This window comes from Mollisia scopiformis (genome assembly GCF_001500285.1).
Source record: "Mollisia scopiformis unplaced genomic scaffold LY89scaffold_14, whole genome shotgun sequence".
Taxonomy (NCBI): Eukaryota; Fungi; Ascomycota; class Leotiomycetes; order Helotiales; family Mollisiaceae; genus Mollisia; species Mollisia scopiformis.
Genome location: NW_017263594.1, coordinates 29,255 through 55,474, shown reverse-complemented (window position 1 = coordinate 55,474; position 26,220 = coordinate 29,255). Strand labels below are relative to the sequence as shown.

General features: G+C 49.1%; 8 protein-coding genes across 8 annotated transcripts; 6 read left to right on the top strand and 2 right to left on the bottom strand.

Annotated features, from left to right (window-relative positions):
- Positions 1-6: 6 nt before the first annotated feature.
- LY89DRAFT_587413 (HAD-like protein) lies at positions 7-1,441 on the top strand (the record flags this gene model as incomplete). Its single annotated transcript, XM_018209430.1, has 4 exons — positions 7-128; positions 565-909; positions 1,029-1,109; positions 1,189-1,441. The coding sequence occupies 4 exons, from the start codon at positions 7-9 to the stop codon at positions 1,439-1,441; spliced, it is 801 nt and encodes a 266-aa protein (XP_018069958.1).
- A 263-nt stretch (positions 1,442-1,704) lies between these two features.
- On the bottom strand, positions 1,705-3,483 carry LY89DRAFT_734761 (kinase-like protein; the record flags this gene model as incomplete). Its single annotated transcript, XM_018219942.1, has 4 exons — positions 1,705-2,331; positions 2,382-2,913; positions 2,964-3,121; positions 3,181-3,483. 4 exons carry the CDS (start codon positions 3,481-3,483, stop codon positions 1,705-1,707), a joined length of 1,620 nt encoding a protein of 539 aa, XP_018069957.1.
- A 720-nt stretch (positions 3,484-4,203) lies between these two features.
- On the top strand, positions 4,204-9,188 carry LY89DRAFT_618036 (transcription elongation factor Spt6). The gene is made up of 4 exons (XM_018210824.1): positions 4,204-4,727; positions 4,784-4,963; positions 5,020-8,653; positions 8,713-9,188. The coding sequence occupies exons 1-4, from the start codon at positions 4,554-4,556 to the stop codon at positions 8,958-8,960; spliced, it is 4,236 nt and encodes a 1,411-aa protein (XP_018069956.1). The 5' UTR covers positions 4,204-4,553; the 3' UTR covers positions 8,961-9,188.
- A 1,336-nt stretch (positions 9,189-10,524) lies between these two features.
- LY89DRAFT_587110 (uncharacterized protein) lies at positions 10,525-13,646 on the top strand (the record flags this gene model as incomplete). Its single annotated transcript, XM_018209408.1, has 3 exons — positions 10,525-10,560; positions 10,645-10,721; positions 10,772-13,646. The coding sequence occupies 3 exons, from the start codon at positions 10,525-10,527 to the stop codon at positions 13,644-13,646; spliced, it is 2,988 nt and encodes a 995-aa protein (XP_018069955.1).
- A 187-nt stretch (positions 13,647-13,833) lies between these two features.
- Positions 13,834-17,915, bottom strand: LY89DRAFT_618029 (uncharacterized protein). Its single transcript, XM_018210823.1, has 5 exons — positions 17,621-17,915; positions 17,359-17,532; positions 16,609-17,289; positions 14,262-16,559; positions 13,834-14,211 (listed from the first exon to the last, which is right to left on the bottom strand). Exons 1-5 carry the CDS (start codon positions 17,714-17,716, stop codon positions 14,065-14,067), a joined length of 3,396 nt encoding a protein of 1,131 aa, XP_018069954.1. The 5' UTR covers positions 17,717-17,915; the 3' UTR covers positions 13,834-14,064.
- A 65-nt stretch (positions 17,916-17,980) lies between these two features.
- On the top strand, positions 17,981-19,192 carry LY89DRAFT_89069 (uncharacterized protein). Its single transcript, XM_018223493.1, has one exon. It carries the CDS (start codon positions 18,349-18,351, stop codon positions 19,171-19,173), a length of 825 nt encoding a protein of 274 aa, XP_018069953.1. The 5' UTR covers positions 17,981-18,348; the 3' UTR covers positions 19,174-19,192.
- Positions 19,193-19,899: 707 nt separating this feature from the next.
- LY89DRAFT_734757 (uncharacterized protein) lies at positions 19,900-20,828 on the top strand (the record flags this gene model as incomplete). The annotated part of the gene is made up of 3 exons (XM_018219941.1): positions 19,900-19,996; positions 20,072-20,181; positions 20,223-20,828. The coding sequence occupies 3 exons, from the start codon at positions 19,900-19,902 to the stop codon at positions 20,826-20,828; spliced, it is 813 nt and encodes a 270-aa protein (XP_018069952.1).
- Positions 20,829-24,358: 3,530 nt separating this feature from the next.
- LY89DRAFT_749528 (uncharacterized protein) lies at positions 24,359-26,090 on the top strand (the record flags this gene model as incomplete). Its single annotated transcript, XM_018221175.1, has 4 exons — positions 24,359-25,003; positions 25,061-25,126; positions 25,186-25,567; positions 25,626-26,090. The coding sequence occupies 4 exons, from the start codon at positions 24,359-24,361 to the stop codon at positions 25,784-25,786; spliced, it is 1,254 nt and encodes a 417-aa protein (XP_018069951.1). The 3' UTR covers positions 25,787-26,090.
- Positions 26,091-26,220: the final 130 nt, after the last annotated feature.

Genomic DNA, 26,220 nt, shown 5'->3' with positions numbered 1-26,220 from the left:
TTCGCGATGACGAGTACACTGTCCAAAGAGCCGAGACGGTTTGCTCCCCTGGGAAAGAAGAGTGAGGATGCGGGAAAGGTCTTACCGAAGTTGAAGGGGATTGTTTTTGATGTTGATGGGACTTTGTGGTAGGTTTCCAATGTCTTTTTCATTTGATATTCAATTTGTGTGTTCGTTCTAGCTGCCCAACAAGTTGCATAATAAGAGTTCCTAGCAAGTGCTGATGGCTTGCACGTGCATCTTTCTGGTGATATAAAGTCTAGAACTATGGTGGCTAGAGCTATTCTTCTACGAATCATTTAATGTCAAGTTGAAACTAGTTCCAATGTCTGTATTTGCGAGATGTCTTTTCACGCCGAAAAGCTGGAATTTGGAATCAGACATCCGATAAACAGCAACTTGAGATGATCCTTATAATCTTCGTTCTAGTATATATTCTCGTCTCATAAATGGAGCAGTCCTCGTGTTCTGATCGAGACTAAGTATACCACTTCACCGCTTTCAACATGCCTCCTGTTTCTGCTGCCCTTCGATGTTCCCAAGAAAGAATCTAATCCATCTTAGCCTACAACAGAATTACATGTTTGGGGAGATGCGTCGAGCACTCGGAATCGACAAGGGCACTGATATCCTCGACCACTGCCATTCCCTGCCCCCAACCGAAGAAGAAGCCGCCCTCGAAAAGATCCGTACCATAGAAAGAACAGCCATGACTAAACAAGAACCTCAACCTGGTCTCGCTACACTAATGGAATACCTCGAGTCACGAGAGATCCCTAAAGGAATCTGTACCAGAAACTTCGAGACGCCAGTTGCTCATCTTTTGGAGAAATTCCTTCCCGGGAAAAAGTTTGATCCTATTGTAACAAGAGACTTCAGACCGCCAAAGCCAGACCCGGCAGGAATTTTGTGAGTCTTGTTTCTGCCCCTCTTAGTTGAATCTGAATATGAGATTGTGATGTCAATAGTTATAATAGCAGTGATGTGGTGTTTCTCACACGATGACTACCGATACTAATTATTTTCAGACATATAGCTAAAAGTTGGGGTTTTGTCAAGGTCGGCGAAGGGGGAGATGTTGGGGATGCTTCGAATATGATCATGGTTGGGTAAGTGTATTATTCATTTACAAAGTATCATAAGAACAAGTACTTCCATGACGAACTATATCTGACAATGTCCACATAGCGACTCTATAGACGATCTTACCGCTGGCTTCGGAGCAAAGGCAGCTACAGTGTTATTGGTGAACGAAGCGAATGCACACTTAGCTGGGCACGAACATACAGACTTAATTGTGTCTCGTTTGGACGAGCTAATTGACATCCTCGAAAATGGATTTGTGGGTAGAATCGGAAGGGAAGACGAGGAGAGCGATACTAGAAAACGAGCCGAAGAAGTCTTAAAAGAGGGAAGAGCGGAAGGGACCACCTTGAAGTGATGGCAAGAATGGATTGTCTAGATACGCCGGTAAAAACGCCCCAACTTGCTGCTACACGTTTCCAATATCGAGTGAGCCCTTATTTCATATTCTTTCAACAGCAGCTTCCCGCCCACCAGAGAGGTATGCATTCAAAAAGGACGATTGAGACGTGAATCTGAGATACGATGAGGTGGTGACGCCGGGAGATGCTTCATGCTTGCTTGCAGGTTCGAAATGTAAGTGGATGAGAAGAATGCATGAAAAACCAGTCCGCTATTTGCTCAGTAGTCGTATTGGCGGCCAGTTCCCGGAGCGGGATAACCCGAGGCGTAGAGGTCATTGCCAAAGGTTGCCTGCCTTCTGCTCTCCTTCTTCAGGTCAACATCGGCATTCTCCTTCTTGGGTACAGGAGGCGGTGGTAGCGGTCCTGCAGGTGGCGCTGGTCTCATGGGAAGCGTGGTGGTTGTAAACGTGACACCATTAGCACTCGAAGGCCCATTGGTGGCATGATCAGGGGCGCTAAGGGTAGTGACTTTTGGGACAGAATTTGTAGTTGTTCCCCGCGGAGGTAATCCGGGATGATAAGGAGCTCCAGATGAACGACCTAGACTGATGCTACCGTTCTTGGTGGGTGATCTCTCGCCATGCTGGGGAGATGTGACTGCAGAACGAACATCGCCACCACCTATTGGAATATCACCTGAGGTAGGCGTGGGTAAGGAGTAATCTGGAGAGTTCGTAGCATAAGGCCCTGTCGGTGAATCTCCCGAGCGGAGAAGTTGCTGAGTTGATGGAGATAATTGAGGAGCCAAATGCGATTTTCGATTGTCTTTTTCAATCAAGCTCACAGCCCACTCTTTCAGGTCCACAGGTGTACGCTTGGCAGCCTGAACGAAAGGCTCACGCTCCTACAAGATTATCAGCACCACCATATTGTCATTGAAAGGGGGTTCCTTACGTAAAGCTCTTGTGGTGTAGGCCGCTCTTCCGGGGCTTTAGCCATACACTTCTGAATCATGTCTTCAAGAATCTGAGGGAAAGCTTCACTCTTAGGTAGCTTTGGAGCTGGTTCGTAGACGATCTGCTGCAGAAGATCAAGAATACCAGATGGAGCCCCATCACCGTCCGATAGGTGTTCGCTAGCATCAAATGGAAATTTGCCGATAGCAAGTTCCATGATAGTCAAACCAAAACTCCATACATCAGACTTGACAGTATACTTCTGGCCCTGGATTCTCTCGGGAGCCATGTATGTAGATGTCCCAACGAAGGTATCTGCAACCGAGTTGACAAGCTCACCCGAAACACCGAAATCGCATAGCTTGATTTGTCCCTTTGAGTTGACGAGAACATTTGAAGGCTTGATATCGCGATGCATAATGTGATGCTTGGTATAGAGGTATGTGAGGCCACCTAGGGTCGCTTCTGCAATCTTGCCAAGAACATCCACTCGAACAGGACCAAACTTCCTCGAGATTCTATCCAGAGAACTGAAAGATTGTCAGTCAATGGCAAACCAATTTCTCATGGGAAGTCATACCCAACATCCATATACTCCATGCACATAATGACGTCGTTGGTGTCGCTCAGGAAGGCTCCATAAAAGTTCACAATGTACTCTGAGTTGGTATCGTGCATGATCTGAAGCTCCCGGACAATCCGACGGCGCATCTCCTTCTTTGCTTCTACGTGAATGATCTGACGGAAGCAAAGTCAGTAATTGTTGCAACATGTCGATAGCACTCAGATGGATGTACCTTCCGGGCCATGATTGTACCAGTGGCCATATGTCGAACTTTACTGACGGTCCCTCCATTTCCATGGCCAAGATCCTTTAATACTTCCAGATCCTCTCTCTTCAAATCTAACTTGTACTCTATACCGATCTCCAGCTGCGCGGTGTTCTTTGCATTCTCATTATCTCCTGGAAGCTGCAGGTCGCTCTCAGAGGGTGCTACTGTGCGAGGGGCCGGTGCTGCGAGGGCAAGCTTTTTGATATTTTTTCGTTTCAAGGTTCGCACCGAACCAATACCTTCCGATGAACCAATAGCTTCGGACATCGTGAGGACTGTTTGTCTGCAAATCTGGGGTGCAGTGAAAGCCGACACAGAAGCAAATGAGGGGCAGATGCGTTGCTGAAAGGTTGGCGGGCGGTGCAAGCTCGAGAGATCGCCGTCGGCCGTCGTACGATGGTCGAAGAAAGCCGGCAGCTATGGATATCCTACAGCAATATTGCCGGTATCTCCCTGCGATGAGATATTCACGCGGTTGCAGATGAGGTTGATGGGTGAGTTTGGAGGTCAAGGTCGACAATCGGTGGTGTAGCCGCAGAGCAAGAGGTGAACCAACAGCAGCAGATTGGCGTTCTGGCGCTACTCTAGACACAACGTGGGGAAAATCACACTTTGTCTTGTCTGTCCCAAACAAATGGACCCGAGACCAAAAATGACAATGAATATGTTGCGGAGTGCTGCTGAAAGAAAAAGGTTATCTTTCTTCATGAAAGGGGTAAATCTCGATTTGATGCAACGATCTTAGAGCAGCCGCCGCATGGACCGGAGTCGCAAGCACTGCTGTCTCATGATTTTAGACTTTCTACACGGTATTGGGCGGCGATTTGAGGGCACGTCCAGCTTGCGAAAGGGAGTGGATGGCTTTCACGCGGGCCATTGATAGGGCACCTTGCCGCGCGCCATCTGCCGGATTGGTGCAAGTCTTCATGAATAGCAACCCGACAAATACCCATATTATACTTGTTATATCTACCATCGTATCGTGAGCATTGTTTATTCCTCATAACTCGACTGTGACCCAACCCAGAGCCCAGCACTCCACTCCGCTCGAGCCCTGTCCCGTCATGCCACATATGTGGCTGAGAAATGTGGCTGATAAGGGGCAGAAAGAAGGCGGTGAGAGAAACTAGCGTCAAAGCCTTAGGCTCATTCCGTATCGTGAGCTGCAACGCGATTTCGATTTTATAATTCTCGACACCTTCGATTCAACGGTACCGTCCGCGCATGAAGTATTCACTCTTTTGCCGCAGAGCACACTAAGTTCTCGGCTACTTGAGGACCTCACAGGCTCCCAAATTTCTTTCTTCATTCCAATCTTTATTCATACCACCACCAAGATGAGTATGCGCGATCTGATCAACGGGGAGGCCGAGCTCGACGACGAGGAGAATGATGAGTCCTTCGACGAAGAGACTGGGGAGCCGAAGCCTAGGAAGCAGCGACTCAATGGAGAACTCGATGATTCCAGCGAGGAAGAAGATGATGACGACGATGAGGAGGCTGCTCGTGCGGTATGCGACGGAGGGCTCTACATTCGACAAGGGCTTCTGACTGACATTGTCTCTAGGTACGCGAGGGCTTCATTATAGAGGATGATGAGGATGAAGAAGCTGAGGCCAGAGAACGCCGTCGCCGAAAGAAGCGCAATCGAGCCGAACGCGAGCAGGAGGAGGCCGTTTTGGATGAAGAGGATTTGGATTTGATTGGAGAAGCCAACCCAGAGTGGGAGCGCAAGACAGCAGCACAGGTATGCATTATCTATTGCCACATGTACCTACCAGCGGTGTACTGATAAGTCTCTAGCCAAAACTCAAGCGACTCAAGCGCGGCCACCGTGACGATGGGGACCAGCACCGAGAGCGTGGCCTCGACGAGATCTTCTCCGAGGACGAGGAACTTGATGCTGGGCATGACCTGGATCGCGGGTATGCACGACCTGACCATCACAGAGTTGACGAATTTGCCGACTTCATCGAAGAAGACGATCTCGAAGATGAGGACGAGAGGCAGAGACATCAAGAGGAGATGGAGGTGGCTCGACCACGCGAGCGAGGCTACGTTGGAGGAACTGAAGTCAGTGGGCTGGATAAGGATGCGTTGGAAGATATGGAGGCCATCTTCGGGAACGGTGAAGACTATGACTGGGCACTTGCACTGGAGGATGAGGCTGAAGTCAGAGAGGCTGGGGACCACAATCTGGAATTGAAGGACGTCTTCGAGCCTTCTCAACTTTCAGAGAAGCTTCTCACCGACGAGGACAATCTGATACGATGGGCTGACGAGCCGGAGCGGTTCCAGTTGGATAGGCTGCCGTACAAGAACCTTACTTTCACGGATGAGCAATCCAGAGAGGAATCTCGATGGATCACAAGTCTCATATGGCCGAAGAAGCAACTTCATAGCGATCTGCAAACATCCTTCACTCGAGCTATTGGTAAAGTCTTGGAGTTCTTCGTTGTGGATGAGGTCGAGGTTCCCTACGTGTTCCAGCACCGCAAGGACTACCTGATCCATGCAATCAAGACACGAGTTCGCGATTCCAACCCAGCCGACACCGAGGAGTATCACGTCAATGCTGAAAAGCTCTTGAATCAAGATGATCTTTGGAGGATTCTGGAGCTTGATCTGAAGTTCCGAGCTCTTGTCGAAAAGAGAAACGTCCTCGAGAAGACATTCGACAACCTGAAATTAGCGGCCGGAATCGACGATCCAGTGGTAGATGCCATGCTTCCAATTGCCCAAACTATGGAGGAGCTACAGGATGTCCAAGATTACATCTACTTCCACTATTCATCAGAGATCAAAGACGTGGCGGCTACGAATGGTGATGCCAAGGAGAAACGACGTCCGGGCGGAAAGACATCAATCTACGATCGCATCAGAAAGAGTAAGGCGTACGACCTTGTCAAGGCTTACGGCATATCACCTGATCGAGTGGCCCAGAATGCTTTACGAGAGGCTAGAAAGGAGTACACTGAAGATGCACCACTCTCCCCAATCGACCTTGCGGATTCTTTGATTAGCGATAGCGACTTTAACACTGGTGAGCAGGTTTTGCTGGCCGCCCGTCAAATGTTTGCTGAAGAGCTATTCAACAACCCGCGCATGCGAAAGCATTTCCGGATGGGCTACTACATGATGGGCGTCGTCAATTGTCAACGGACAGAAAAAGGTCTGCGAAAGATTGATGAGCAACATCCGTACTACGAATTGAAATACCTCAAGAACCAAACGTTCAACGACATCGCTAACAAGCCTGAAATCTTTTTGAAGATGCTGAAGGCTGAAGAAGAAGGCCTCCTCGAAGTCAAGGTAGTGATGCAGAATGAGCGCGAATTCCGCAAACAGTTGTTCACGGAATTTTCTTCGGAGAATTATAGCGAGTTGGCAGATGCCTGGAATGATGAGCGCCAGAAAGTTCTCGACTTGGCATTTTCGAAGCTTGAACGTATCATCACAAAAGGCGTCAAGGAGAGCATGAGAACTGAATGTCAAGACTCGATTCTCAAGATTTGCCGCGAAGAGTATTCGAAAAAGCTAGATCAAGCTCCATATAAGCCTCATGGCATGGTTCTGGGTACAGTTCCTCGCGTCTTAGCACTGTCCAACGGCAAAAGTGATCCAAGCAGGGATGCGGTAAACTGGGCTTGGGTGGAGGAAGATGGGCGAGTCTTGGAGAATGGACGCTTCGACAGATTGACTAGAGATGAGAAGTCGAGGGAGGACTTCGTAGAGCTGGTGCAGAGAAGGAAGCCAGACGTAATTGGTGTCAGTGGATTTTGTGTCGATACTCACAAGCTGGTCACCAGTCTTCGTGATTTGGTGGCAGAAAAGGGCTTGAGAGGAGCTGAGTTTGAGGATCCAGACACAGGCGACGACTCGAGCGCCCCACTGGAGATTGTCGTCGTCAATGATGAGGTTGCGCGCCTCTACAAAGACAGTCCACGAGCATCTATTGAGCACCCGACCTTCACCTCTCTAACGAAGTATTGTGTAGCGTTGGCGAAATACCTTCAAAACCCACTCAAGGAGTATGCGGCGCTTGGAAAGGATATCGTCTCTCTGTCCTTCCATCCCTGTCAACAACTTCTTCCAGAAGAAAAGCTTCGCAAGCAGCTCGAGACAGCAATGGTTGACATGGTCAATCTATGTGGGGTTGATATCAACGAAGCAATTGGCGATCCCTATACAGCTGCACTGCTACCGTATATCTGTGGACTTGGGCCACGAAAGGCAACTGCAGTACTCAAGACCATCAACGCTAATGGTGGTGTTGTCAATACACGCGATGAGCTTGTGGGTGATCCGGACAGTGGCAAGCTACCAGTTGTAGGTCCAAGAGTGTGGAACAATTGCGCGAGTTTCTTGTCTATTGAATACGATAGCTCCAATCCAACTTCGGACTATCTCGACAATACTCGAGTGCACCCCGAGGACTACGAGCTGGGTCGAAAGATGGCCGCTGATGCTCTAGAACTGGACGAAGAAGACGTGAAGGCGGAGGTCGACGAGGGTGGTCCAGGTGCTATTGTACGAAAGCTCATCAAGGACGACGAGCAAGAGAAGGTCAACGATCTCATTCTGGAAGAATACGCCGAGCAATTGGAGCGTAACTATAACCAACGAAAGCGTGCAACACTGGAGACCATTCGAGCCGAATTGCAGCTGCCATACGAAGAGTTGAGAAGAGGATTTGTCACCTTGACCAGCAACGAGATATTCACAATGCTCTCAGGAGAGACGCGTGATCAGCTCTGTGAGGGGATGATCGTCTCGGTCAATATAAGACTCGCTAAGGACGACTTTGTCATTGTGAAGCTTGACTCGGGCATGGAAGGCCGGGTTGAGTTGCAAGACGGTTCTGATAGTGATATCCCACTTAGCCGACTTTTCGCCCAAGGACAAACCGCCCAAGCCAAGATTCTTGACCTTGATCGTACCAACTTCACTGCGAGGTTGGCTTTGCGTGAGTCGGCGTTGAGACAAAACTATAAGAAGCGCGTAGAGCACGAACCCGGTTCATGGGATGTAGTTCAGGAACATAAGGATAAGGAGGAACTTCGCGAGAAGGATAAGGCGACGGGTCGCACCCAAAGAGTCGTCAAGCATCCTCTCTTCAAGCCATTCAACTCCACACAGGCCGAAGAATTTTTGGGGTCTCAAGCGGTTGGCGATGCTGTCATCCGACCATCATCCAAAGGCAACGACCATTTAGCAGTCACTTGGAAGGTCGCCGATGGAGTATATCAGCATCTTGATGTCCTCGAGCTGCAGAAAGAGAACGAGTTCTCTGTTGGGCGACAACTACGGATCGCTAACAAGTTCAACTACAGTGATCTCGATGAACTGATTGTAGACCATGTCAAGGCTATGGCCAAGAAAGTGGATGAGATGACGCAGCATGAAAAGTTCCAGTCGGGCAGCAAAGCCGACACAGGTACGTTCTTAGCATTCCCTGTTCCTCATTTGCAATGATCAAGGCTGACGTGATCTTAGAACGATGGTTGACTACCTACACGGAAGCTAATCCCAAGAGATCTGTCTACGCTTTCTGCCTCGACACGCGACACCCAGGGTATTTCTGGCTGTGCTTCAAGGCTGGCCAGGCTGCCAAACCTCAAGCATGGCAAGTCCGCGTTGTCCCCAATGCATACGAGCTGTTGAAGAGCCCGTACCCTGACATGAAGGCTTTGTGCAATGGATTCAAGATGCGCCATTCGCAGGGTGAGTCGCGGAGACACTGAATCAAGTCCTTTCCGTGGCAGAGGATTGTGGAGGAACGATATAATGGCCCGGGGCAAGACATAAAAATGGGTATTCATCACAGCATGAGGTTGGATGGGGGAGTTAACTTTTAGACTGGCATGATGGCACATTCTTGCACTTGTACCAACATGCGGTGATCATTCATGGAGCGCATCGATCCATCCAAAATAGCCTTGATCTCACAGAAAGGAACAAATTTTGCCTATACTTTACTTTGCCTTGCATTGCTCAAGAGATTACTTTTCAACCAACACGGCCTGTGATAGTCTGTTTCTCTTCTTGGGGAAGTGATCGGGCCCTGATGATTGTAGAGGGCGTCCAAGTCCCCCTATTCCATTTATCATTCTTGCTCCCTTCTCTTCTGTCGATCATATAAGATCCTATCTATAGATATTTCTAAGAATTTCAAAGGAGGCCATTATGGGAATGAATCATTTGAAGAAACACAATCCTTTAGCAACGGTCCCGTACCTAGGTAGTGCTGGTAAAATAATACTCACACGTGCTTGCTTGGCATGGGTTCCCGTCAGCATCAGCAAAAGTGACCTCCTGCGCTCTCATACGATGTGGTGATATGCAAGGCTGAACCTTCCTTCCTTTCCCAAGCGACTATTTGGCCCGTGTCCGTGTCCGTATCCCAGGGCTGTGGTCTGGGTGTGTCAGCTTCAGTGGTGTGTGTTTTGTGTGGTCGTGGTGCCTAAGTGAGTGCCCGGACAATGAAACACGTAGACTACCTAGGTAGTTTAGCAGAGCAGAGCAGAGCAGCGCAGCGACTAGACCCGCGCCGACTTCAATGCCCGTGCTCGCCGCAGCTAACATTAACATTACCAAGGTATGTACGTACCGTATGTTCCTCCGTACTGTACAGTACGTACCACCTATAACGATGATGAGGACATCATGTCCTCTATTGTTTCCATACCTACTCTGACAAGAATTGATATTACTGTGTCGCCGCATCATTCCATTTCTTCCACACTCCCAGGACCACCTACCAACCACAAAGCCACCCCCCGCGCGGCGCTGCCACGGCTCTCCCGCATGAGAAGTCAGTTCTCTGTAGAGTAAGCTGAGCGAGCTCCCGAGACGGCGTATCTTTCTCTTTCTCTGGTCCAGGGACCGACCATTCGCGGCCGGCCGAGCCTAGGATACGGATACTCTACGACACCGGAGAAAGACAGATTCCCTTTAGACCTGTCCAGTATCTATTTTCTGTCTCTACTGCCATCCTCACTTTACTGGTATCTCATGTGCATGCATGCATGCATGCGCTCGCGCTCTGCGTGGCATTCCTTCCTCCCCTTCCTCGCATGAGCCCTCGAAATTTACCTACCTACCTACAAAACAACAGCTGGAACCTCTGTTCATGAACATCCGCCATCCGGCAGCCGCGACCAACCCATTCCTTCCTCATTTCTTTCGTACGCGCGACAGCTGCCGGCATTCACCCATTGATCTTCCCAGAGCCCATATCCAGAAGAGACGATCCTCGACAGTCCACATCCAGCTACAGCCAGACTTCTGGTCGCCTACGCTCACAGAATGGCGGGCCTAGAGCGTTTGGAGATTCACAGCAAGGTATGCCCTCTTCCTGTCCCGGTAGCACAGTAGCACAGTAGCACAAGAGCACAAGAGCACAAGAGCGGAAGCTGATGCGGACAGTCCTATCTGGTGCGATGGATCAAGATGGACCCAGGGGAAACACTATCCTGGAGCGTGCAGCCACACAAGAAATCCATGTAAGCACAGTAGATTCCGGACACATAAAGCTTTGCTGAGGCCGCTGTAGCAACTTTGGGATATTCAAGCATCCGGGAACGAGTAACGCGGGGGCTCCAGCGTTCGAAGACGCTGCTGTCTCGCTCCTTCAGCTCGATCCTAGTTCCACATCACAGAGACGTGCCTCGGGAACGAATTCCTTAAACGATGCTTCGACCGCACAGGACCAGCTCAGGGCAAAAGGCTTCCTTCCGATTATGTGGTATGGCAAATGTGAAGCGGACAAGGTGTCAATGGGAACTTTTCCAGTGGTGGCAGGACAGGGAGGAATGTATGGCCTCGTTTTCGACAATACTTTCTCGAGACAACTTTCGAAGACTGCCACGTTCGTGCTTCTCACGTATCCTTCAAATGCCCCACCTCATGCTACACATCATCTTCAAAATGCCATGAGTACGACTGGAATTGGGGGATCTGGCAATAAGCCAAGCCCAAAATTGACGGCGATGGCATCGGAATCGGTAGACAGTTTGCAAAGTCATCTGGGACCACCAACCAACGGAAGTAGAGGCAATTCGGTTGTTGGGAGGAATGAGAGTGGAGATGCACTAGCGAGTTATCATGTGGGCATTCTTTCGAAACGACGCCGGAAGAAGGGTCAAGGTTACGCAAGGCGCTTCTTCTCTCTGGATTTTGCTTCGTGTACACTATCCTATTACTATAGCCGCAACTCCTCTGCCCTCAGAGGCGCAATTCCTCTAAGCTTGGCCGCTATCGCTGCAGATGAGAGAAGACGAGAAATCAGTATCGACTCGGGTGCGGAGGTGTGGCATTTGAAGGCTTTAAACGCCAAAGATTTCGAGGATTGGACGAGCGCTCTAGAAAAGGCCAGCAACACGGCCCGAAATGTAGAGAGTGAGCTGCCGGCCATATCCGAGCCGCGGTTAAGAGTACGGACTACTGGCCTGCAGAATGTGGCGTCTCATCAGGACGAGGAACGGGAATGGGAGCAGGTGGAAGCGCTTGTGAGTAGGATTGTTGGCACCCGGGATGCCGTTCGACGACTGTCCAAAGATACTGCACCAGGCAATTCGAAAAGGCATACTCTACAAGGCCTTGGACTTTCTACCGGCAGTCCAAATGTCGAAGAGGGAAATGACTATTTTGGTGGGGCAGCTGCCCCCGAAAAACGACCGTTCTGGAAGCGAAAAGCCAGCACTCCCTCCACGCCACGAATGCTACAGCAGGGTGTCTCTTCTCAGCTTGCCGTACCTTCGCCCGCAACTGTGACTACGATTACAGCAAGTGGAGCTCTTTCTGGTAGCGGTAGTGCCGGCAAGTCTGCTTCCAGGCGAGGAAGAAAGTCTATGCACGAAGAGTATAGCATACATGATCACTGTTCTGCATTACTAAAAGATCTCGACTCTGTACTTGACGACTTCTCTACCCTTCTTGCAAATAGCAAACGAAGAAGGATCCAACCTCCTAAGTCTGCCTCAAGGAACAGCTTAGACTCCACATCCACAGCAGAGTTCTTTGACGCCGAAGTAGGAGATGTAGACCGGTCACAAGTAATGATTATCGAGCGTCATAGCGAAGAAGATACCCAGCCGTCAGATGCAGAGGACGACTTCGTTACAGATTCTTCTTCGATCTCATCCGGGGATGAGCAAGACTTGACTGTGCATCTCAATGGGACAGCTGCACTCTTCCCGACGAAACCAAAAACGTTAGATCCTCTCCCAATAGCTACCTCTGTCAAACGCAGGAAGGTTGTCCCAGTAGCGACCGTCATGCCACCAAGTCTGATCGGCTTTTTACGCAAGAATGTTGGCAAAGATCTAAGCACTATTAGCATGCCAGTCAGCGCAAATGAGCCAACTTCTTTAGTACAACGTGTTGCCGAACAGTTGGAATACGCTCATCTTTTAGATACAGCAGCCACTCAAAAGTCCGCAACTCATAGACTCCTGCATGTTACTGCTTTTGCTGTCTCCCAATTCAGTATGAATCGTGCGAGAGAAAGGGCGATTCGCAAACCGTTCAACCCCATGCTCGGAGAAACCTACGAGCTTGTGAGGACAGACAAAGAGGTTCCAGGTGGCTTCAGAGCCTTGGTAGAGAAAGTCTCACATCGCCCCGTGAGGATGGCTTGCCAAGCTGACTCGTCAAAATGGTCACTGAGTCAATCTCCTGCTCCTTCACAGAAATTTTGGGGCAAGAGTGCTGAGCTTGTCACAGAAGGTCGTGTCAGGGTGGTTCTGCATCTACTGGATGGAAGCGACGAGCTCTACAGTTGGAACGTAGCAGCAGCATTTCTACGAAACGTTGTAATGGGGGAGAAGTATGTCGAACCTGTTGGAAGCATGACCATCACCAATGAAACGATTGGTAGCAAAGCTACGGCCGAGTTCAAGCAGAAAGGCATGTTTGGAGGTCGTAGTGAGGATGTGCAAGTGGAAAGTTATGACGCAGATGGTGTACACACTGGCGTTGGCCTAACAGGAAACTGGACGTCGCATTTGAGGATACTAGAAGCTGGCAAAGCTGCGGGCCCCGAGATTTGGCATGTTGGCGAACTGGTCGATAATGCTCCACAAAGGTATGGATTCACGACATTCGCAGCAAGCCTCAACGAAGTTACCGAGATCGAAAAAGGCAAACTCCCGCCTACAGACTGTAGATTACGACCCGACCAGCGTGCTGCAGAACAAGGTGATCTCGACCAAGCCGAGCAATGGAAATCGACACTAGAAGACAATCAAAGAAACCGAAGAAGACATCTTGAAGAAAAAGGTGAAGTTCACAAGCCACGATGGTTCGTCAAAGTCGAGGGTGGTGATGATGGTGAGGAAGTATGGAAGCTGAAAGGTGGCAAAGAGGGTTATTGGGAGGAAAGAGCAAAAGGTCAGTGGATGGGCGTAGAGAATGTTCTCGCACTTTAGACCGGTGAACTTGGCAAGCTTCACTGCTTGTGATATAAGCATGCATAGTGGTGCGAACGGCGTTCTGGGATGCTTATTATAGGTTAGAAGCAAAGCACTGTTGGACTAGATAGCGGCGTGGTTGGATTTGAAGAACAATGAACGTATGCAAAACAGAAATTAGACGTCACAATGTCGCAAGTCCAATCTTCTGTCAGTATCGATCTATATTGATCTAGGTACTTGTGGCCAAAAGCAATGCGGTATAAGTTACATGAAGAATTTCCCAGTGGAGGTCATATCATGAGATCAAAAATCCACCCTTTAATACGCCCCTCAATGACACTACCCGTTTCTTGTTTGACGCCCCTTGCCCACCGATTTTTGACTCGTACACAAATTTGAAGGAAACCATTCGTTACATGTTCCTCGGAAAATTCTACTTCTTCTTCCCCTTGCCCTTGCCTTTGGAAGCAGGGGCGGCAGGGCTGGAGGCTGTGGACATGACACTCGACGCTCTAGAAGATGGTGCTGCTGAAGTGGCTTTGCTTCCTGCACCGGACTTGATGTTGTCAAGAGCCTTGTTCTGGGGCGGATTAGTATTGGATCAGGTTGACAATTTGTTCGGGAACATACCTTCACACCGTTCTTGGTCTTTTTCTTGGCAGGCGCCATACCCAGAACACTATCTTCATCATTCTCATCATCTTCTGGTTCTCTCTTGTTCTTGCCATTGGCAGCTCCGTTGGTGGTCTTCGGGACAGATGCGTCTTCGAATTCACGAGCAACGGTTGTGAGAAGGGTGGTGCAACGTCTGCTAATCTCGATTGGAGTTCGGCTCAAAAAAAACCAATCAAAGCGGAAGAGAGGACTCTCGCGAATATCATCCCGAATACGATCAAATATGCCTTCGGTATCGACACCGTATTTGTCTAGGAGAACAAGTAAGAATCGATCTTCTTCCTCCGTGTAAACCTTCTTGTTTGTTGTGGAGACTGAATAATTGATCTTCAGTTGCTGAAGAGGGACGCGATATTGCTGCATCTTCTTGCGCAACATCTTTCGTTGATGTTCCATCTTCCTAGTCTTCTCCTCTCCAGCCTCGATTAAGCTGATGTACTTGTTGTAATCAGCAATCTCTGTGTATCGTTGCCAAAAGACCTTAGCATAGGCCTTGATCTCATCTGCTGTCTTGCTATCAACTTCGTCTGCAATGGCATCGTAATCTTTTCGGCCATACTTGGCGGAGCCATTGACAAATTGTTGGAAGTCTCGTCGATTCCAATCGGCGAAGCCTTGCTCGCTCAAACGTTGCTTCTCCTCTTTCTCTTCTTCTGTGAGTGGAGTGGCATTGTCAATCTCAGCTTGATCAATAGCTCGTTCAGCTTCACGATCGGACAAATCTTCCTCCGTACCAGGGGCGAGCTCGACCTTGAAGCCTTGCTCCCTCTGGAAGTTTGCAGTCTCGCGATCCTGAAGCTCTCGGAGCATGGGTGGGAAAAATTGATAGTCGTGGACAAGAATCTGCTTCGGGGGACGAGGGGCCTTGGGCTTCGTATCCGCAACCCGACCGCCAGTTGACAGCGCCTGCTTATAGTACTTGTCCATGGAATACGACGTGTCTTTTCGCTCACGCTTAGCAGGATTGATCCAGCTCATGCCAATCTCCTTCTTCTTGTTGGTGAAGTCTTGACCATTCCATTCATACGCTGATTCGGACGTGAACTTTTGAAGATCATCAATTCCAAGCTTCTCGTATCGGGCGTTCAGTTCGGCGGTCCGCTTCTCGCCATGCTTCAAGATGGCGTCAATGTCATCATCAGTGAGGTCGGTTCCTTTCTCTGCCAGAGCTCCAGTGGGTCCCTTGGATTGGAAAACCTTCTCCGCACCATGCTGGATCATACTGAGCAACTCATCCTTGTTTGCAGCAGCTTTAGCAGCAGCTTGAGCACGACCTTGCTGAATGACCAATTGATCAAGACGAAGTTTCTGAGCAGCACGCTCGAGCACCTTCTCCTCGATGGCATTTTCGGTGACAAATCTGTATACAACAACCTGCTTGGTTTGACCAATACGATGAGCTCGGTCCATAGCTTGTAGATCGGCCTGGGGATTCCAATCACTGTCGTAAAGCACAACTATGTCGGCGCTGGTCAAGTTGATGCCAAGACCACCTGCTCGGGTAGTCAAAAGGAAGACAAATTTCTCTGAGCCGGGCTTGTTGTACTCGTCGATGGCAGCAATACGATCCTCGTGCGCAGTTCCACCATCAATACGGCAGTACTTGAACTCTCGAAAGACACAGTAATCTTCAAGGATGTCGAGTAATCGGCTCATCTGAGAGAATATCAAAACACGGCTGCCCTCCTTTTGAAGACGGACAAGTAATCTGTCGAGCATCACCATCTTTCCAGCGTTGGTGATGAGATGAGTGTCGGTTGTATATGGCGGTCCTGGTTCAGCGCCTTCGAAAAGATAGGGGTGATTGCAGCACTTCCGAAGTTGCATGACGATATTCAAGAGTCTGGTCTTTGACTCGCGCTTTCCACCTGCACCGTTAACAGCATCGATATCCTTCTCCAAAATTTTCTTATACCATTGGACTTGCATGTCAGACATACCGATGTACAAGTTGATTTCCTTCTTCGGAAGAAGACTCTTCTCGACATCGCTCTTGACACGTCGAAGCAGGAAGGGTCGAAGTACACGATGTAGTTGCTGCACAACTGTATCTTGATCCTCTCCTTGCCCTGAAAACCATTGGTCAAAGGCTTCAGATTCGCCAAAGACATCTGGAAGCAGGAAATTGAGCAGTGCCCAGAGCTCATGTAAATTGTTTTGAAGGGGAGTACCCGTAATCAACAATCGATTTCTGGAATTGAAGAGACGGATGACCTGAGCCAACGATGACTCCTCATTCTTAATACGGTGTGCCTATCTGATATTAGCTTTCCCAATGGTTACTTTAAGCAGGAAAACATACCTCATCAATGATGATATATTCCCAGGCAAATTTTTTGAGATGCGCCTTCTCTCGTAGGATCATCTCGTAACTTGTGATGCAGACATCGAACTTCTCATCAATGAGACGATCGTTGATAAGCTGATGGCGCTCTTCCTTAGCACCTTGAAGGACTAAGACATTAACCTCCGGGGTCCACTTCTCAAACTCTCTCTTCCAATTGTCGAGTGTCGATTTGGGAACCGTGATGAGATGCGGACCAGTGATGCCCATGATATGTCTCAAGTATCCCAGGAAAGAAATGGTCTGAAGAGTCTTGCCTAGACCCATCTCATCGGCAAGGATACCAGAGATACCATTCTCATGCAACGAAATAAGCCAATTGAGTCCCGCAACTTGATAGTCTCGCATGAGACCATGGATAAATCCTGGAGATTCTCTGAATACCGTCTCGGCAGAGCCCCCTACTTTCTCATCCTTCAGGAGCTCCGCGTCTTCTTCTGCCTCAGTTCTTCGGCGTCGCTCGTTGGCCGCGCCACCTTGCCTATCTCGGCCCTTCTTGACCTTCTCAGCCTCTGCATTCTGTCGATCGATTTCGTGCATGATCTCTTGGATTCGAGGATTGGGATTTGTCTCAATGAAATGCCTGAAGAGGTCGGTCAAGCCTAATAAGTATCGAAAGCGTCGAATGGAGTCATCTTCCTGTACAGCCAGAGGAGTCAGCCTTCGAATTTTATTGAAATATGCAGCACAAGAAGTGTCAAGGATTACCTTATTCTCGCCCAGAACGTCATGCTTCTTGCCAAAGACACTGCGTCGAAGTTGTGTAGCTTCTGATCTGCGCTTGCGGCCGTCCATGTTGAGAGAGTCCCCAACAACACTGCTTGCAGTTGTATTGGGGTTGGTATCTGAATCCTCGGTGTAGTCGGGGGTCTCGTCAACTTCCTATGAACAGTTTAGTATGGGTCCATGTTGGTGAATATCAAAAATCAAAACTGTGCATGATGGTCAAGTAGAGTTCGTGTTCACGTACCATTGGGTCAACAGGAAGTTGACGGATGGGTTCAGAGGCATCCGCCATGGAGGTGTCGGTGTCGGCGCCGCTGGCGCGAGAGGATCGCGGTGCCATCGTGTGAGGTTGTTCGAGATTTGAGTAAGGCAAGTACAGTTAAGCACACCAGGCTACACGCCCTAATGCGCGTCGAAAGGCACTGAACGCGAACACAAGAAGAGGTGATCGCGATCGTGATGGGGATGGATGTGGTGGAAAGGATGTGTCGCGAGATGGGCCGATGGTTTGGCAAGTAGAAAAGAAATTCACCTCGTTGAGAACGCGCTTTTAGAGTAGGTTTGCCATTTGGTTTAGGAAGGGAAATTGCGGATTATCGTTTTGCCGAGATATCTTTTTTTTTGTTTCTGCTGCTGCTTTTGGCTACTGTACGGTGCACTGGCACTAGCCCCGCCAGGAAACACCATCGCCATCATCTTCCTTCGCCCTCATTCAGCGCATCTCAGACACTTGCCAGCAGCAGCGTTGCCCTCTTTCCTTCTGGTACCAGATCTGTACTGTACAGTACATACCTCGGCTCCCGAGTCTCCCGACTTTACTACAATCACATTCCTTACCTGCGGAGAACGCCTACTGTAATCGCGAGCCGAACAATCCATCTAATATCAAGTCAGCCTTCCAACAACACACATTTTCTGGATACCCACAACGCCCCCTACCACAACAGAACACCACACAATAGAGCTCCGACCATGGATTCTATGCGGAGTCTCAATACATCATTACCAAGATCGACTCCTGCGCCCTCAAAACACCAGGATCCGCCAGAGCCACTTCTGTCGGCTTTCAAAGCCGCCGCATTATCCGTGACAAACCTTTACAAGAGCGCCGCCGTCGACCAAGGTCGAGCACGAGCAGAAGGTTACCAAGATGCTCTATCTGAACTACTATCATTTCTCGACAAGGAGGATATTGGTTTAAGTGACGGCGAAGGCTGGAGAATCCGGAGCTGGGCCACGGAGAGATTGGATGGGCGGGACTCGACCTCACAGAACATGGAAAGTGATGACGAGCTGTCGGAGAAGACAGATCGTGGATCATCTCCGGTCCTTCAGCGGTCACAAAGCGCAACTCGGCTTTCCTCTACCCTACATACCACGAGGACAGCATCGCCGATCCGAACAGAGTCTGCACCACCGCCGTCACTCATACCTCCTACGACCTCTGACTACACCACGGATTCAGTGCCTCAACAGGCCACGTTTACGTTTCGGTCTTCACATCCATATCCACCAGACGCAGACATAATTCTGTCGGACCTTGATTCATCTGACCATGCTCGACCGCCAACCCAAGACGCCACGCACTCTTCCAGTACAACAGGCATCACGCTTTCCAGGGCCTCCCGGAGCAGGCATAACAGCCATCCCGCAAGAGTCAACACCAGATCCGTGAATACAATAAGCAGAGGGGCAGGACAGAAACGAAAAATTAATTTTGGCGATTTCTTCGACATTGGGAACTTGGGGCACAAGGATGGATTTGGTGGGGGTGGCAAGCGAGGGCGTTATGCATGAGTTTTTCACGATTCCTGTTTGGTTGTTCGATACCCATTCATTGCCTTTGCAGCGATCCATTTTCTTTTGAGACTTGAGAAAGCATCAGCGCTGTAGGAGACACTATGGATCGATGATGATTGATGACGGTAGCGCCCTTCAGGATTGCTAATATTGGCATTGGGATGGTCACAGCAGGAACATGGTAACAGCATTGCATGGAGTCTGTCATGGGGCATGACACATCATCATCATCATCAGCGACAATTACATAAGACATTAGACTGAGGATCTCGGTGCAGTTGTTCTAGAAATAAATTGCCTCCACCCATTAGAACGGTGTCATGACATGGTTATAAGGAATTCAATGATTCTTTTTTGATCAAGCTAAGTTTGAATTCACTGTAGAAAACGGATCCTTGACTCTTTTTGTTAAGCACTGTTCAAACGCCTGAATCAGAGAATCTTGAAGAAACGAATATTTAAGCAAGCGCTTACAACCGTTCCCTATCAATCTATTACTTTGGTCAAATTAAATCAAGTTCGTGATTGCACCACATTCTCTATGGATCACCCAAATCTAGTTACGCTTTGCGGACGCTATGGTCTGTGGAATGGCGAGAAATTTCTTCGCCGTAGATCAAGCAAAGAACCAGTTGAGGTAACACTTCCACCAAACTCCATCGTCAGTTGACCAGAAGCCTCGATAGGCCCCTAGACGATACTACTCTTCCGACAAAGAGTACCATGAAGGCAGAGCGGCTTCAGCAGGTGCTTGTGAGTCTCAAGTTCTTGCTACTCCTTGCTGTCTTAGGGAGTCACGCTTCAGAGTTCTTCTCTGAATGTACTTCTGAGATATGCAGATCCACTCCAGAAATACATACAAGAGATTGACTAACTCCGAAATTCTGACTTCCAGGGCAAATTTGGAAGAATGAGCAACACGTTAGTAAGCCATTACCTGGAAGTCAAGAGATTCGAACGTATATGCATGCTGTTATGGTGCCGAATTATTCAAATATGTCCTCTGTATTAAGGCTATCAGAGAGCTGCATTGACTTGACTTTTAGGGAAGATCGAGTGTTGAAAAAAGCGCATGGTTCGAGCTTGCTGACAACGACCTGCGAGAAATAAGCCGCCTCATACAGAGTCACGACGAGCAAGCCTTCTCTACCGGTTTGGAGCGACTGGAATATAGAGTAGCCCAATCGCAGCAAGCAAGTCAGAGTCTACAGGACCCGTCTTACCGGGCCCCCAAGTGGCAGTTGAAGCAGTGGCAAGAGCAGGTCAGGAAAGGGCCCCCAGTCTTGACTGGAATAGCAAAACATCTGAAGGACCCTTCACGTCGTCCGCACGCAATGCAAATGCTAGCGAACATCTGCGATGACCGTTTCTCGGCGAAAACTTTCAAACCCCCGGTACCAGTCCAGCAAACAAACACCTCTCCCCAAGGCAGATCTTCAAGAGAATCGAAGCCTGCTAAGCCTTTAGCAGTAGCCGTTGTTCCTCAGGTTCAAGTCAGAGCACACCTTCAAGGCAAAGAATTTGGACTGGGCTACGACCCTGGGGAGTACGTGGAGGAATTTGTCACCCCAGCCAACATGTTCGCGCCATCTGTTGTGCCCCTGACTGCATCTAAGCGAGTGGGAGCGAAGACGCCCTCTAGTGGGATTTAACAAGGAGATTTTCGTGAGACCGCCTGCCTAGTCAACTCAATGTATTTGTGATCTTTAAATTTTCCTTTTAACGACGTATCCCTCGGGCTATTGTGACCTTGATCTGTTGCCCTCTGAAATATTTGGCTGGAGGAAACAACGAAGGGGGTGTGGCGTCAGAATCTGGTGTCTAGTGCATTAAATGTTTTACTGACTTATGTAATCTCCTGCGCCACCAGGACACGATCACGATGTAACTTTAATAATTATTGTACAGTCCAAGTGCGTCGAGATTCTTTTTAGGAATTAACAACAGATACCACAGCTAGAGCATTGACTCCTTTTACTTATCTGCGGCTCTCCCGGATATGGTCCTTGACCTACTACTTATAAAGGCTTGAGCAGCTCCAATTGTCAAGATGCAGAACGACCCCAAATCCACCGGGTGTGCCAGCCTCTCTCAAAATGTGACGACCCAATCCGACTTGTTCCACTCGGCCTCAGGCCATGTGCATATTGTGGCACCGTGCCAAAGGGAAACGAGACCACTTTTCGGACAGGTCCTATTAAGGCACCTTGTCCTTTCCTCTACCCCTTCACAGCGTCTCTTGCCAGACATATTACCTGATGATCTTGGTAACTGTCCTGTCACACTCCCAATTGGTCGCATCCCCATAGGTCACTACCTCTCTTTGTAGGTTATAACATGACCCAGGGCAGGGCAGGACAGAAGCAAATATGCCACCCAACAATGTCCACGCGTCGAATGGGACACAAAGGGCAGTACGTTTTGCAAACGCTTGAACATGTGATGAAAGGATTGACAAAATCTCAGCTCCACACCTCCGGCATTGCGCCCATCTCTTACCCTTCCACCTGTTTAAAGGTTTCCGGCTGTCAACATCCACCAACACCAAGCCATAGGACGCAACGGTCCTCGACCTTACTCAGCCATTATACCTTTGGACCGATGGTTACACCAGCATGGCTTCCTCCCAAAAGGAGAATCTCCAAGTCCCTTCCGGCACATCTCAACGAAGGTCGAGGCTGGCATCACGTTAGAGTGGAGGTTGACATGGTGTTAAAGGAGAGCATCTGACACTTCTCGTCCAGCTAAGTATACGTTCTTATCCTTGGAAATCTGTGATACATCATATATACGGAATCCGTGGCTGGTATACCCGGTCCCCTATTGTCAATGTATGCATTCGAGTTCTGCGTGTACGTCCCAGAGCAAGCTGTTCATTGCGACTCCCTTTGCTTCATCGCCTTGAACAACTCATTGGTTCTTAAAAGGTCGTACAAGAGTGATTGCAGTCTTGCTTTGGCCGAACAGACCGACTGGCTTCGGGAAGCCTCTATCTGTTGCTTCCAGCGCCCTTAGCGTTGCACAGTATCACCTGCACTAGATGATCCTCCCATAACCACTTGATCATAGCGATCCTGTATTGCCATAACTTGCCGACTCTCTGTGTTTTCTAGCCCTTGTGATTGACTTGACGGTGTATGTATCCATTTTAAGCAAGGCTTTTGCGATTGAGGACTCCCCAGGTCGTGGGCATGCTTAATAAGGGAGGGCGCTGAGTTGTGTATGGCGGTATATTTCGGAGCGAATGGTCTTTGTAGGCAGTGAAACCACTCAAGAGCTGATGTCTAGGAGTGCAGACTTGGCTGACTTGTTCTGGGTTCTCGCTCTGAGTGTGGCGGGAGAAGAATAAGCTCTTGATGGAGAAGACGTTCGAGGCCATGAAGCACGGAAGGTCTATGCATGCGGAGTCTAGATTCTGGAGAGACTATTTTGAACATTCAGTAGTTATTATGTATTCCGTTGATGATTTCCTTTTGCCGTTGTCGCAAGATTGTGTGTTTTGGTGTAAGGGAGTAGCTTTCGAGTCATTGAAAGCCTACTCAAGCAGAAGTCGGAACACGGCAAAGCTGTTTGTGACAATGTATGTGACTCAGCAGAGGCCTTGAATCACACGCCGATGATACTCGGAATTTCTAGCCACTCGTTGCGGGGCTAGACTAGGGCCAAGGCAGAAGGAAGTCCTTTCACCGATATGGAGCAAGGCCCAAAAAGGCCCAGCCGAGCTGTTTGGAACTTCTTTACAATGCTACATCCTACAACCATCCGTCATCACCCAAGATAGCTAGCTTTCTCGGGCCTTCATTCTCTACAGAACATGATCGTTGACGACAGACCGACTCCATCTGAAATCGAAACCAAATTTTGGGAGCTGGACACTAGTATCGAGGTACCTGAAAGTGAATAAGTTCCATCGTTCGACATCGTACGATAATTTTGTACTTTGTGCTCGCTTGTCTTTTGGGCAGTTTTCGTGGTAAGCTCTAGTCATCCTTCTCAACTCAACACATCCTTTCATTACTTTTTGTCATCGAGCACACTTCCGAACTTGATCTTTCCGAAATCCATCGCAATCTCACATACTGCGCAGATAGGGGACGTTGATTCCGATATCTAGAAGGTCGGTTTCAGCACACCCCTCTTTCCTTGCGTTTTCTACAATTTTCTCCTCCAGCCCAGCCCTCTGTCTGTTAGGCTCGACTAACATTCCATTCAGATCCTCAAGACAACCCGAACACGTATATACTACTGATCCAGAAGTACACCTTCTTGCTGATTAGTCTCAGGCCATAGCATCAACGCGAGTGGTATCAGAGAACGCGTCGACGGGATTTTGAGGTGCGTATCGCGTCCTGTGGGTTGGAAACTTCAACTTTGCCATATCCAGCACATGGAAGTCTCCGATGTCGGGGATTGGGACACTGTTGATTATCTTGTAATATTGGCTGACAACACAATAGAAAGCGCATGTGAGTTGATCTATCCAACTTCCTCTCTGTGCTTGCCGTTCTGTTCCATTCAATAAACAAATCGCGCCATTGTTTTGGTGGCTCTCTGTCAAGCTAGATATCATCACGCATAGTGGATCATGCATCCAGATATCTGCTTGTACATACATGCAAGACTGTGGATACATTGACGGAGGCTTTCGAGTCCGATTATGTTTGGAGCAATACTTAAAAGCCTTGACTACCTACCCGACCACCAGCTTCGATGATTGAACACACGGACAAAGATATTGAGCTTCATACTAACTCTTCTAGAAGCTTGGAACGATTCAGAATCCTCACCGACAATCTGAGACAACCCTTGTAAGTACACCCATGCCGTTTGTACAGCTGCAGCTGCCTTTGTGCGTTTCGACTTGCTAATGTCTATCACGTGCAGATTCCCGGGTCAAACACTGCAGTTTCCCGCGCCCATACAACCTTATTTGCTACCAGCAAACGGTTGATTCTAGGCAGAATACTTACTTAAGCATTCTACTTTGACAATTTGACTCCCGATGTATGTTTTACTACACCGTTTTCAAGTTCACGTCGGGTTTAGCTAATCAGGACGTGCCACAAACAGTATCTCCTCTACAGTCTTTATAGGCTGTATAGATACACTTGTTCGTACTGCTCTTGTTTCTCTTTCATACTCCCCTCCTTTCATATCTCAAACCTGTCGCATTGTTATCAATATGTCAGCGAAGCAGGGAACTCTCGCTTCGTCCCCTGACTCCTCTGGCCCTCCTAGCATTCTGAGCTCTTCTGCGGATGTTGAAATGGCCTGTACGCTGACCTCAATCGAAGAGCGGTGCAACAGATCTCGTTCGTCTTCTCCAATTACCGAAAGAATGGCGTCCTTCCAATCCGCTCGAGAGCGCTCAGAGCGCCTTAGCAGCCGTCCCCCCAATCCTGGCCACAACAATTCCCACCCAGGTCAAGCCAACAGTTGGAGAGATGAGACTCCAGGACCCAATGGACCTCCCCAGTTGCACTACTATACACCCCAATATGATCCCCATGCACCCATGATGGGTGGTCATTATGGTCCTCCTCGCCCACGTGGAAACTCTGTCATGATGATGGGTGAGAATAGCGTCCCGCTTAGCACCATCTGCCCTGGTACTGTCTGGCCAACTGAGGCTCAATTGAGTGCTTCTTATGGTTATGGTATCCGTCGTGAGGATGGTAGCATTACTCGACTCTACGCAGCCGATGAGTTGCCTCCACAACATAGCGTTCCACCTCGACAAGGCCCGGAAGGCTTGATCATCGTTCCTACCCCTCGTCAAGTCTCCCCAAATCGACGCATGGGCGCAGAGGTCATGATCCCCGGTGATGTACGCAATCTGACCAAAGTTAAAGCTGTGATCCACGTGGACTAACACACTCAACAGGTTGTCCAGCAGCTTGCGACCAATCGTCCCTACCGCCCTGAGCACAACTACTACGATGCTACTCAGGTGAGGCGATTGTACCTTCCGATGGCTCTCATATGGACTCATTTCTGACACCATTTTAGATGCAAATCGATTCAATCGTTGCTCATGCGGGTCCGTCCGAGTCCGTCTCTCCTCCACCGCGCCGCCGAGAGAAGATCTACTGTGACAAGTGGATCCACGAGGGTGTTTGTGCATTTACACAAATGGGTTGCAAGTATAAGCATGAGATGCCGATGGATAAGGCTACTCAACTAACTCTCGGCCTCAACCACGGTTTGCCAAGTTGGTATCGTCGTGCTTATGCTGTCAACCTCAACCCCGAGTCATCGTCCCCTCCTACCATCTCTAGCCCACCAAGCCATGCTCGTGCTGAGGGTTCTTGGCGTAACCGTGCCCAATCCCAATTGGAGGCAGCCCCTTCTACTGGTAACTCAAACTCCGGCAATGGTCACTCTGGCGCTTGTAAGTTCTCAACCTAACAATCTCTGTACCTTGAATCTCTTGTTGATAAACGTAATAGCCCTTGGCACTGCCAGTAGATCCTTTGGACCGATTGCTCCACCTGCCAGCTCTCAGACTTCTCCCTCCAACAACCCGTACTCAAGCCTAAAGGTCGAGGAGCAAGATGAAGAGGAAGAGGAGGAGGACGACACGGTCACCTGGAGAGGCCGTCGCAAGTAAAATATCACGACTTCCTATTGCCGGTTACTGCTCGGACTATCTATCAGCGAGATCGAGGCTCTTCCATGTCATCGGCTTCTATATCCGACCTTCCACCGTATTGTCTTCTTCGTAGCCTGGTTTGGCCTCGCCGGCGTTGCCATTCCTCGCTTTATATGGAAGATTACTATGCTTGCTTTCGTACCTTTCTTTTTAAAATCATTTCAAGGGGTGGCTGGCACTAGACTTCTTGTCGTTTGGAACCTCACTGGCGGCCTGCACTTCTTAGCTCGGCTCCCTCTATGATGCTTTCGTTGTTGTTTTTCTGGTTCTAGTCTGTCTTCACTGCAAAACACCGGAGTTGGGTCTCGGCAATTGGAGTGGACGGGGCTTGCTGGTTTGGTTGCATTTGCTTTCATTCCTGAAATCCCTTCCCTTCACATGTTCTCGACTTT